Here is a 14,013-nt window from a genome sequence, read left to right on the forward strand (position 1 = left end):
AAAATGCGGGTCTTATCCTTAAAAAAATCAGTAAAACTTTGAGCTTCAAGCAGCTTCGCAAATCATTTTCGCTTTAAAGACAAATATTCTAAGGTTCTAATAAAGTATCAATACGTTGCAGTCAGATGCATCAATAAAATCTCCATTATGAAGGATTCTTAAAGTGTTCTCAGAGAACTGAGAGCCTTCAAGTAGAGGGCACTATATCTGCTAAGTGAAGATGCATTGACTTAGTCAAGCGTTTATAAACCTATCCACGAATTAAAACAAACAGTGATTGTAATGATTAATGAGGCAGGGACTAGTTCTTCATGACGGGTACTTGTTGCTTATGTTACGTAATGGAGCGAAAGGCATTTCGAATAGGTTTCGTACCAAGTAACATCTACTTAAAAATTTTGATCTTTCAAAACAATGCAATTGAATATTTAATTAAATTCATCAGATAACAGACGTCTTCTGTTTGATCTTGTCATTTCAAGATTTTTACTCATGAATGCACACAATATAGTCAAGTCATCTGAGGTAATTTTTTGTTCTTTGGCCCGACCAAATCTTGGTAAACCACTTACCTGCAAGATATAGCCAAGTGACGTTAGCAGAAAAACGATGACATCCAGTACCGTGTGTTTAATGGATGCCTTCTTTCGCGATGGATTGATCTCGGACTTGTCGAACGAAAACGGTTTACCATTGGTGGCCAACATTTTGATCTCCCAGACACCGTGTTATCCCGCACAATATTTCGTTATTATGATGACTCTTCTAGCCTGCTGCACTATTGGAAACAGCACTCTCACACACGCACACACCGACCACCGATTTGTGTTGCTACATCAGACGTTACGTGTCGGCTATTTTTCTTGATTGCGCTCTTTTCTTGCTTCAAACACTGCCACGATGGAAAACTAGTTTTCCTCTAGGCCTAACTTCGTTCGGCGTTGAATTTTTTCTGCAACTGCACCACCAAACACTTCGATCCGCACAACAACTAACGACTCTCGGTACGACGTCAACAGCGGCAGCCTATGGCTTCTTGAAGTTTGGTTTGCTTCGTTTACCTCACGGCACTGCAAAAACGGTCCGCAATCCGCTTCACCATCTAAAAACGCTTAGTATAGCTATGTTAATGTAACATTCGTTTCCACATTTCACTTTAATGCGCTTTGCTCTCTTTCTTGCTTCAAGTACACACACCTTATTACCTTCACTGTTAGAGATCGTGCCTGCAATTTGTTATTCTGTCACACTTGAGGCAATGAGCTTTTTTTGTTTTCGGTTATGGATTCACTTCGCCGTTGCTGCAATGAGTGCCTTTTAGAAAGCGAATTCGAGACTTCCTGGAGCCTGCAAGAAAAGGATTGGCAACAATATTAGTCGGAGCAGCATCCAAGATTGCCGAACCACACGTGCGTTCGGGTCCGTGTCCAGGATTCGAATGAGCTTAATGAACCGCGCAGCTACTTCTAGAACATCACCGAACAGAAGCGCACGCGCGCGAAAAACGCACAATACTCCTGTTCCAATCTTCGCTCAACAACGAACAACAGCAGCAACAACAACAGCACTCGTGTGTGTTGTTCAGTCGCACACATCATACATTATACTGATGCAAATTGCGATGACCCTTTCGACCCACGGGGTGAAGGCGATCCTTGTTGTGTCGATGGAAAAGTCCGAAGGAAAATCGAATCATATCGTATCGATCGAATTTCATAACAGACGGCGAACTCGAATCGTAAGCGAAAATCAATAACAAATGGGAAAGTGTTTCTCACTCTCACGCCCCGCCAGTAATTTTCTGTAGCTGCAATCGATTCATCCGAGGCAAGAACCGTTGCATGAATGAATTGCAACAGAGTGGAGAACAGAAAAATTGCGCAAATCGTAGTAACCATCGTAGTGAGCAGCAACAGAACGCCGTTGTTCGTGGGTTTGGCTTTAGGGTACAGATGGTAATTGTGATCCGAACTAAACGTGAGGTGATATTGATAACGAGTGTTTTTACTGGGAAAGTCGATCTACAGCAATTCCACTGAATAAATAATTTCACATTTATTGATTGGAATGTTACATTATGAAAAATAAAATCCTGTAAGTTCAAGCATTGCTGGTAGAATCGCTTACAATAAATCATTTGATTGATATTTAAAAATTCCTAAAGTGGTTTCATTTCATATTTAATGCATTTACACTTAGTTTTTATTGATGAGTCTCAATAAAATAAATGCCGTGCGGTTATCGTCTCGACAAAATGTACAATCACTGAGAATCTCGGCAATCTTGAAGTTTGGTAGCTGTGAATTATTTCCTAAGTAAGTTCGTTCAGTAAGTAACTAATAAAGACTGTCCCAGAAAGTATGGACGCAACCAAAAACCATTTCGCAATGGATCAGAATCTGCCAATTTTTATGGCTGCGTCCTGTTGTTTACAATCTTCTCTAACCACTTGTGCAGTTGTTTATTCGTTTTCATTAGTTTGTTTCGAAATGCGTGGACTTTCAGCAGAACAACGTCGAAAAATTGTGTACAAATGGTGCACAGAACGCGGACTGTTACTGAAAAAGATAGCAAAAATGGAAAGGAGTAAGTGAAAAAGCCATGCGAAATGCAATCAGGAAGTTCGGTGAGGATAACACATTTGAGGATAAACCGAAAACAGGTCGAAAAAAAAGGTCCAGCGAACCCTCAGTTGGATAAACATTACTGAAGGCGTTCGAGCAAAAGAAGGAGGTTTCAGTTCGGGATGTGGCCAAAAAAGTGGGCACTTCAAAGTCAAATGTTCTTCGTGCTAAAGAACGTTTCAATCGTCGAACCTATAAGAAACAGAAACAACCAAAACGTAGTCCGAAACAAGAAGCATCGATCAGGCCGAGGTTTCGAAAGCTGTACAACACGATTCTTGCTGGAAATTGAAAATCGATTACAAATTCTTGTCGGGACCACAATATTATACGATGCGAGAAGGGCAAGTGTTAAACCAGTCGGAGACATCGATTGAAGTCGAAAAATTTGGTAAGAAAGCTATGGTCTGGCAAGCAATTTGTAGCTGCGGTAAGATTTCGAAACTCTTCATCACCACTGCTTCAATGATCAGCGAAGTATACATCAAGGAATGTTTGCAAAAACGACTTCTACCCATGATTCGAAGCCGCAAGGATTCTGTTGTCTTCTGGCCAGATCTTGCTTCATGCCACTACTCGAAATCAACGGTAGAATGGTATACTACCAAAAATGTCACTTTCGTCCCAAAATACATGAATCCACCAAATTGCCCACAAATTTGACCAATTGAGGAATTTTGGGCATTAACGAAGGCACATCTTAGGAAACATGTCTCGGCAGCCGAAACCATTCAACAGTTCGAAAAAGATTAAAAAAAAGTGTCAAAACTTGTCGCTAAGAAGTCTGTACGGGGGACGGGTATAGTGTGATGGATGAGTCGATGCCTTTCACGCAGCCCGCCTTGGTTCGATTCCCAACCCCGCACATAGGTTCAGAAAATTTTTCTGGCCCGAAGAGGCGAATGACCTTAATGGTAAAACCTCTATAATCGAAAAAAAAGTCTGTACGGAATTTAATGAGGAACGTTCACAAGAAGGTGCGCCAGCTAGTCTACAATGGCTAAGTAGCAAATGTTGAGAATAATATTCTGTTGTTGTAGTCTAATATTATCAGTATATCGAATAAAAATTTAATATCTAACACTTGTGAATTATTAACAGCGAAATCAAAGTGCGTCCATACTTTCTGGGGCAGTCTTTATAGTCTGCAAATTAAATCAGTTTTGACCCAAATCTAGAAGAATTTAACCCTTTCAACCATCGTCGCTCTAAAAGACGGTGTGCAATTTCAAACGCATGATGAAATTTAATAACAACCTATGGGACTATGAGATATTTTTATTTCAGACTCAGTATGTGAAAATCGGTCACACATACTCACACACAGACATGGCTCAGCTCGATGAACTGTTGAATGTTGAATGGTATAGAACACTTAGCCCTTCGGGTCAATTTTTCAAATGATTTCATAAACTTTCGTTATGAGAAAGGTAATGAGTGTACTTTCATTGAAAAGCTTCGTTATCATAATTTTGCCATAATATTAACATGTACACACTTAAAAAAAAACCTGTGATTTTACATCTTATTAGATGCACATAAATGGAGCGTCGCAGTTCACGCAAAATTACGTCGAAGAACATTTAATATTGTGTCTAAGACTCCATGACATGAAATTCTTTGAAATAAAAAAAATACTAATAGCACCGCGACTTGAACCGAGATTCATTGGATCACAAGTACGTCTGTTAATTGATTGAGCCACAGAAGCATGCATCTGCTTGGCTGGTAAAAGAAGCATTTAAATTTATTCAGTCGAACCTGCTAGCAGAACGCAAGTTACAGTCGAAACCACTAAAATTCAAGATTTACCTAACATTAAATCATTACAAATAAAATTTTCCGTCATTTGACAAATTAGGTCTTTATGAATTACATCGTATGAGGGATTAAGTCACCTGTAAAATTCAAAATTTTTAGAGTGTAGGTACAAATTGAATTAATAGATGTACATACTTTTCACCTTAACAATATAGATTAATATGTGGCAACCATGCACGCTATACGAAATTGAACAAAGCTCGCTGCGATAGGATCAAAGCCGGTGGTGTTTCTTCTTCCGTACCAGCTCGCTCCGACGCGTACCGGTTTTACATCGTCATTTTGAAAGACGATTTGAAAGTTTTGACTCTCATCGCCCTATCATTTCGGAACTGGAAGTAACATCCGGATGAAATTGCACAGTATCTTTTAAGACAATGAGAGCTTAAATTTGAATAATTTAACCGTTGCTGAGAAATCGAAGTGAGTTCCGTTTTTGGAGCTTTTCTTCACTATAATAGGTATTTTTGTAAGCGGAAAGCGGGTACTAGTCGTCCCAAAGTAGATTTCTATATACACTAACTAACAAGGTCTGCAAATTAGATAAATTTACCAGTAAGTTTTATAAAAATTGGCACCTTGTTTTTCCATTACTTGTACAAAAAAAACTCTTGAGAGTGAAAAATTTTTTAACTGATCGGGATCTTTTTTAGAAATTTCAAGACCTTTTATTAGTTTGTGAAAATCCTTAGTTTGTGAAAATCGGTTAAGAAATTTCCTAGATATTGAGTGCACATTTTCTCATAGATTGGCACATATTACCTTGTAATCCCGGAGCCGGAAGTCGGATAAAGATGAAATTCATTAAAGAGCTATAGGACTAAATGACCTTTCGTTTGAGTCTAATGCCGTTTTTCATTGAAAAACACTGGTGGCGTGGATTGCTCTGATTTTGCACTTTCGAGCAGAAATGCAATATTTTGACGGTGTTTCAGTGCTATTTCTGCTCGAAAGAGCAAAAACAGAGCAATCCACGCCACCAGTGTTTCTCAATGAAAAACGCCATAAGTTTGTGAAATTCGGTTCAGCCATCACTGAAAAAAGTGAGTGACAATTTTTTCCACTTCCATTTTGTTTGCGTATATTATCCTGTAATTCCGGAACCGGAAGTCAGATCGGTATAAAATTTAATAGCAGTGTATCATAAGACCTTTCTTTTGAATCTAAGTTTGTGAAATTCGGTTCAGCCATCGCTGAGAAAATTGAGTGACAATATTTTTCACATACACACACATATACATACAGACATTTTGTGATCTCGACGAACTGAGTCGAATTGTATATGACACTCGGCTCTCCGGACCTCCGTTCAACATAGCCTTTCTATATGAGAAAGGCAAAAAGAAAACACTAAAAAGTAGCATGACTAAAAATAGTTGCTTTTAGTACTTGTTAACGCCTCTATCTGAGAACAAGTAGATATCTAAAGTATAAATAAAAAGTATATAAGTACAAGAGTAAAAATCCATTACCGGTATCATGATTGAAAAATAGTGACAACTATAAAATATGTCTTCTCGTGAAATCGAGACTATTATTCATGATTTGCTCATGAAATCATAAATGATAGCCATGCTTTCATGAGATATGATTTTATCTATTTTTCAGTCATGATACCGGTAATGGTCACCAGGGCTAAAAACAGTTGTTTTTATTACTCATCAACGCCTCTATCTAGAAATTAGCAGATATTCAAAGTAGAAATGAACAGTAGATGAGTACACACCAAAAATTCATCCATGATTGAAATATTATGAAACATGTTTTCTCATGCCTATTATTCATGATTTCATGAACAAAATAATTCAAGAGAAATATTTTATTATTCTTGTGTCATAGCAACTTTATAAACTGTTCTTTTTTAGAAGCTAAAAATTAACGGATTTTAAAAGTATTACATTACGAATTTAAATTGATTTCTAAATTTAGGAATTTTGAGTTTGTTTTCATATTCCGTCGAATGTAATCGAATGAAAAAAACTACTTACGGCCTAGACGACAGAAACAAAGAACAATACAGTGTGTGAACAAAAAGATGATTTTGACATGAGTAAACGTTACGAGCATTAAACGGGCCCGTTGTTGATCTTCGGTACTAAAAATTGAAAACTTGCTTACGGAGCAAATGTATTTCGATATCAGCTTCTGCTTCAACTGAATAAAACGAACAGTGTTGTCTACATTCATTTCTATACAGAGTGCGATGCAATTTAATTTGATACACAATGTGTAACTAGAAAAAAATGTGAGGGGGGGGGGGGGGGGGGGGGGGGTAAGCAAGCACTTTTGCCCCTCCAAAAGATTTATTGGAGTGGACATGGTTTCCCAATATTTCGGCAACTGGAATAAATATTTGAAAATTTACTAAAAATTTCTCATGATATAACATTTCGTTCATATTTCTCCATAATCGTTCATATTTCTTAACTAAGTTACCGTAATCGTTCATATTTCTTAACTAAGTTACTACAATTTTGAAACTAATTTACTACAATGTGTTCTATACTTTACCACTTTCGTATACTGGTTATTACTGGAGTACTAAAAAAAATGTTTATGATCGTGTCAAAACACTCAGAAGAGAAACTAAACTTGTTTACTTGGTTGCTTTTTATTCGCTCTAACCTCTCCGTTCCCTTTATAAAAATGTTTTACACATGGAACTTGCGCCCCTGATCCTAATGATCATCAATTTTTTTCATATATTGTACATCTATTGTATAATAATAATGTGTTTATACAAAATCGGTCAATATAACATACTGTAAGCGAATATGTTCGTTTCTCTCCGTTTTGCCCCAAGAGCGACAATATGGACAATGTGATCAAAAGTTAATTTATCTCGAGTAGTCTAATGAATGTTGAGTTACATAAAGATAAAAATAAACGAAGAAACTTACTTTTTAGTCTAAACTAAATGTGATGATCGTTATGATTCCCTTACTTAAGTTGTTTTGGTGGTCGACCTCGAAACCTTTTGCAACGAACGGACCGTTGAGTTTGGCCTGCCTCGGCCCCGTTTAGGTTACACAATTTGTCACAGAAAAAAAAATGCTGTGGACCTCTCCGTTTTGCCCCCCTTTCTCGTACACACGCCTGACTGCTATGTACTGATAAATCGAAGACGAAACGTTAAAACATATTAATAGTATGTAACGCCTTCTTCTGCAGGCTTTTTATTATTAGCACATTTTTTGGAAAAAATAATACAACCTTGTTTCCGAAAACAACTGCGACGATTAATCAATGGATGAGGGAATGAGTTGCGAGCTATGGCAACCCCTTCATTCGCTACATAGCAATGATAACTCTTCTCTCTCAAGGAAAAGGATAACAACAAGATCAAGAGCAGAACATTTTTTTGTAAATTCGCACCTAAGCACCTAAGATAGTAAAGAAAAGCTCCAAAAGTAGAACTTAATTCGATTCTCAGTGATGCTTGAGCCGATTTTCACAAATTTTGATATAAATTGAAGCTACTGTCTCAAAAGCTACTGTGAAATTACAGGGCGATGACTGTCAAAGCTTTCAAACCATTTTATAAAATGACGATACAAAACCAGTATGCAACGGTACGAGCTGGTACGGAAGAAGAAAATACAACCCGCCTCTACAAACATTGCACACAGCGGGCTCTGTTAAATTTCGTACACGTTCTAAAGAAAACGAAAACCAACACCTTAGCTGGTTACATACCCACTTTACTCAGATATATTGTAATCGATTTTCGCAAACTTAGGTTCAAGTTAAATGTATTATGATCCCATTTCATCGGAATACAACTCTCGGTTCCGGAATGACTGGGTGAGACATATTAAAAAATGTATAGCGTCACTTCAAGCGGCGAAACAAAAAACATGAAATGAGTTGAGTCCGTAACTATTCCAACCAACAGTCATTGATAGTAGACGGCCAATCAAAGGAATTCCGCCTATCCTGGTTCCCGCTTTTCAATTCCGGGAGCATCTAAATTAGTGCTAAAGTACTCCAAAATGAAACTCAGACTATTTTCTCAAAGATGGTTTGGCCAATTTTCATGACTTAGGATTGAGTAGAAAGTCTTATAACTGGGTTGATGGTTAAACATTTTATAGCGCCACCCAAAGCGACGAAGTGAAAGAGGGAAAAGTTCTTAACTAGATTCAAAACTGGTATAATTTGTAGGTCATGTTTGTTGCTCGCCATACGCACCAACTTCGGCTATTCCTGTTCTCGAAATTAGGTTCCGGAAGTATTGGAAATAGTGGTCATAAACTGCAAAAAGGATTTACCTTACTTTTCTTCAAGATGGCCAAATCGATTTTCATGAACTTTTAAATTCAAAGGAAAAGTCTGACGGTTTCATACAGAATCCCTGAATTCGTTGTGGATAATAATATCACCGGCATTGGATTATTTTATTTTCTATGTGGGAGTGCTTTTTTCAATGTGCTGAGTGCTTTTCGTTAATTACTGTTTGCCATAATTTTTTTACCAGCGGGATTTACTGGAGCCCGCGTCACTACGGATCACATATTCGCGATAAGACAAGTACTCCAGAAGTGTTGTGAATACAACGTATCCACGCATCACCTATTCATTGACTTCAAAGCGGCATACGACACAATCGATCGAGAACTGCTATGGCAGATAATGCACGAATATGGTTTCCCGGATAAACTGACGCGATTGGTCAAAGCAACGATGGATAGAGTGATGTGCTACGTCCGAGTATCTGGGACGCTCTCGAGTCCCTTCGAATCTCGGAGAGGGCTACGGCAAGGTGATGAACTCTCTTGAATCTTGTTCAATATTGCCTTGGAAGGTGTGATTCGAAGAGCGAGGATCACGAGTGGCACGATCTTCCGAAAGTCCGTACAACTTTTTGGCTTCGCTGACGATATTGATATTGTAACACGTAACCTTGAGAAGGTGTCGGAAACCTACATCGGACTGAAAGCTAAAACTAGGCGTATCGGACTGGCCATAAATGCGTCGAAAACAAAATACATGAGAGGAAGAGGCTCTAGAGAAGAAACACTACGCCTCCCACCCCGAATATTGATAGACGGTGACGATATCGAGGTGGTTGTCGTGTTTGTGTATTTAGGTTCACTGATGACCGCCGACAATGACACCAGCAGAGAAATACAAAGACGTATTTTGGCAGGGAATCGTGCGTACTTTGGACTCAGAAAAATCCATCGATCGAGAAAAGTACGTCACCGCACGAAATTGACCTTCTACAAAACGCTCATTAGACCGGTTGTTCTCTATGGCCACGAGACCTGGACTATGTTGGCAGAGGACCAACGCGCCCTCAGTGTTTTCGAAAGAAAGGTACTGAGGACCATCTATGGCGGAGTGCAGATGGAAGACGAAACGTGGAGACGGCGTGTGAATAAAGAATTGCAACAGCTGCTAGGAGAACCACCCATCGTACGGACAGCTAAAATCGGACGTCTACGATGGGTTGGGCATGTCATAAGGATGTCGGACGACAGCCCAGTGAAAATGGTTCTTGAATCTAATCCGACCGGTACAAGAAAAAGAGGAGTGCAGCGAGCAAGGTGGATCGATCAAGTGGAGGGTGATCTCAGAAGCGTTCGTGCCTTGAGTGGCTGGCGACGAGCAGCCATGGACCGAGTTATGTGGAGACGTATGCTTGATACAGCAAAGGACACCCCAGGCCTATAGCTGTTAGGTAAAGGTAAGCATAATATTTAAATGAAGTAAATATGCAGTGCTACCGAAACAAATCCAGAACTCAAATCCAATCTATTATAACTTCCATATGAATTGTGATGGAAATTACATTGAATATTTATCACCTTTTCTTCTGTTTTGGGAGCGTCGTCCGAGAAGCTATTTAAATTCACAGCAGGGATCCACAAAAAGAAAGAAGATGCATTTCTTCTTGGAAAAAGAAGCCAGTTGTCTGGTTCTGTCTTAGGGTTTTACAGAATAGTATTTTTTGCGGAGCTAATTTCAAAAAGATTAATTTTGAATTAAATAACAAATGATTGTTAACGACTCGAATCAATTGAAACTGAATGTACATCGTAAATTTACTTCGCCGTATTTAGCAACACTATACTTTTTTAATTACCATTCACAGTCAAGATCATCCATCACAGAAATCAAACCTGTCTTGATTCAAACACAGCAAAAATAATTAATTTTACCGGTGTAGTGACTACCTGTACGACGTAATCCATAGATATATGTTTTGGTCAAATGACTGAATTTGACAAGAATCACTTAATTCCATGGCTCTTATATTCAGTATTTCATCCAGGAATGTATATTGGACACTCGCATATATGTGGTTTTGGATTGACGGTTTAAATTTTTAGTGCTGAACTAACAAGCCAGTTGTCGCATGTTCGAGACGTAACCTGAAGCGATTTTTAGTGCCATCTGAATCACAGCAATGCAACAGTTCTGTAAGCTAAAGATTTGTTGCGAAGTATGTTTGGATATTAAATTAAACAAGTTAAGTTCAATTTTATGTCTGGCTCGAAAGATGTGAAGTTATACGATATTTTTGTCTGTTACATAGCTTAGCGAGGCTTGACGTTTCACGTTCATTTAAGGCACATCATTTCAACTATGACTTTGATCTTCTGACGAACATCCTTTCTAAGATTGGAACAGCTACAAACAACAGTCAAATTCAAGTGTCCCCATGTTGAAATCCATCAGCCACAATTCCCAACTTCACAACATTGACCGAAAGAGAAAAAAAACGAAAAATCCGTTGCAATTGGTCGTGCAAGTACACTAACCTACCTTCCAAACAGGCCGCGAAAAAAAGGCGCGGGAGAAAAATCGAGCTCACGACTTCAATGACGGTTGCTACACTCGACTTAAACGACAACGACGCTGACGACGAACCTCGAGGCGGGTAACTACTCGAAACCGATCATCGACCAAGTCTTGTGGACCGCGCGCGCGCTCGTCTGCAACCAACCACAGGCGGAGCAGCCTACTCGGATCAACAGCTGTACAAGCACTGGCGCGACGGTGTAATTGTTTGCTACACCGAGAGCGAAAAAAAAAATAAAATTACGCTATTCAATTGCTTCCCATCGGAGGTGCTTAGATGTGCTCCCCGCTGTACGAGTACATCTATCGACGTATTGGCTGTGAGTTTTCCCATACACATGTGCGGACACAAACACACACACACGAGAAACCAAAATTGACGCGTGTGGATTGTTGAAGACTGAAGAAGCATCGTCTTTGCAAGAAGCACAATTTACAATATTTCTAAATTTCTGCTACCATGAGTGTCACTCACAGGATTCCTCAATACCGCGAATGAATTCCGTGCGTGTGTCTGGTTGGGCTATTAATTCGCGTGATTTCTATGCAAAGTGGGAAAAAATTACCAAACAAGATGAAATAAATTGCGATACATGTGAAGCGGCGATGTCAGCCGCGTGAAAGCAACTGGAAACTAGCTTGTTGTGGGTCGGTAGATCTGTAGGTAGATAATTATTAAGCCAATCGAAAGCAGCGATAATAACTTGAGGAATTAAAAAAGTTTACTACACAAGGAAGGGTTTGGTATTTCTATTGAATTCATGTACATTAATGAGGTGTATCCGATAGTCCACACGCTTGCAATACCCGGTGTGCCTTACGATAAAGGGCAAAGACTGGACATATTACGTGTACGTGTACGATGATTACGCGTAAGAAATTCTATCTAGATTTAAATAAAGGTATACTATTCAACTAAAAGAAAAACCAAACTTCAATGTAAATGAGTCTCGAATCTTCGTTGCGCAAAATGTTCTACAGACGCTCGGTATCGCATCTATAGTACCTATTATCTAGTACAACAACGGAACAAAGATGTTAGATATTATCGAGTACTCATGGAATTCACCGAATCGTGTCACCATTTAGAAAGATCCCATCAATTTGCCATCTATCGTCTCTGGTGTGAACTCATGATGGTTTTTTTTTCAAAACATATAATTAACTAGCTTCAGTTTTAATTCCAATTTGAGTGATATATCCACAGAAATTGATGACTAAATTTTTAGTAATTATCAAAGGCTCAAAAATTAAGTTTTTCCATAACTTTTGGAATTAACAAGCATCATGGAGCTAAATTCAGGAGCACAATGCTGTTTCTAGAACTCAAACAAGGCTTGTTTGCGACAATATCTGGACACCCCCAAATCGTATATATCTGGAAATACTTCATGACCGCATTAAATATTTCGCAGACTGTCTGTTCATGATGTAAAATTAAATTTTTGTAATACTATAAGCTTTTAGATAGAAGATGGAGTCGAAAGAAGAGCAACTGTGACCAGAATTGCAAATTGTCAGTCATGTCAAATGACCTTGACAGACTGACTAAAATCATTGTCAACTGTAATCGGTATGGTCAAAGTGTCTGTCATATGAGATACTCGATATTTCAATGAGCAAGTAAAAGTATACTTAGTCAAAGACAGGTGACGCATTTTGTTCTCTCTCTCATTCTCCTATTCCCTGTTGAAGTAAAAAAATCCATGAGAGTACTAACATAAACATAAATTGATAAAGTTCATTGTTCTTTGCAAAAACTCATCGGACTTCGGAGTTTACTGGTGTAAATGAATTCAATTCAATGTTTATGCTGCTTGATTAATATTTAGTCACATCGTATTCAAGCAGTGACAGGAGAAATGAAGATAATATCAATCGCATCGGAATCAATGCGCGTCCTGGTGAGTATAATTTAAAGAGAATTTAAGTTATGACAGATCGGCTCTCAGACACTCAATATATGATGATTGGTAGAGCCTGGTTGGCAGCAGTCCAGTGACATAAACTTTCCAATCTTCGTTGTGCAACGTTGCTAGTTGATAGTCACATTTAGCAACTCCGACTGTAACCGAAAATCCGGATCTGTCAGTAATAAAACTTGCAAAAAACCTAGAAGTTTCCAGTAAGTGCTGCCCTCAACGTGCTCAAATCATTTGAAACACGTTTGTTTATTGTCTGGAAGGCTGGGAGCGGAACAAAATCGGATCTCAGGAAGCACCAGAAGAACGCGAAGGTGAAACAAATATTTCAGAAGAGACCAAATCTTTCGGTTCGTACAGTGACTAGGAAACTAAAATTGTCTCCAACTTTCGTACATACTTTCAAGCACCGGCAAGGTCTTGAATGTCTTCATCAAGAGGAAAACTGTACCGAACCGGAATAATAAACAGAATGTGACAAATTTAATCAGTGATCTTACGGGGAAATCAGATTGGAAAATGACATACGAATGCAACTATGTAATGAAAACCGCGAAAATGTTACCGCAGAGACCAGACTCGAAACCGTAACTAGTTCCTAACCGGGGAAATTGTTTTGCCAATTAAACTACCCTGCATTTTAAAACACTTTAAGAGAAAGTTAGATTAGATTAGAAGAACCATGCATGCTTTGCTTTACTTGGCGACCGCAGCATTCAATTATAACCCTATCTCTATGGAAACACATTCAACAGAAACCAAACACACACCGCTTCACAAGTCTGTCCTTGCTATGCTGCTTTGCCGCCAACCACTGAGATTTTGTTTTTGGCTTTTTT

The 14,013-nt window shown here is 38.7% G+C and overlaps 1 protein-coding gene across 3 annotated transcripts in view; it reads right to left on the minus strand.

Annotated features, from left to right (window-relative positions):
• LOC131430232 (short-chain dehydrogenase/reductase family 16C member 6) overlaps window positions 1-14,013 on the minus strand; it is an 83,743-nt gene that overhangs the window by 65,146 nt on the left and 4,584 nt on the right. The window contains exons 1-2 of one of the 3 annotated variants that reach the window (XM_058595011.1): window positions 11,217-11,418; window positions 573-1,347 (exon numbers count right to left, since the gene is read on the minus strand). In XM_058595011.1, the coding sequence (XP_058450994.1) occupies window positions 573-707 (135 nt within the window). In that variant the 5' untranslated portion in view covers window positions 708-1,347; window positions 11,217-11,418. Of the gene's footprint in view, window positions 1-572; window positions 1,529-11,216; window positions 11,419-14,013 lie in introns of those variants that run through there. The other 2 variants (XM_058595012.1, XM_058595010.1) reach the window with 2 other exon arrangements.

Source organism: Malaya genurostris, chromosome 2 (genome assembly GCF_030247185.1).
Source record: "Malaya genurostris strain Urasoe2022 chromosome 2, Malgen_1.1, whole genome shotgun sequence".
Classification (NCBI taxonomy): domain Eukaryota; kingdom Metazoa; phylum Arthropoda; class Insecta; order Diptera; family Culicidae; genus Malaya; species Malaya genurostris.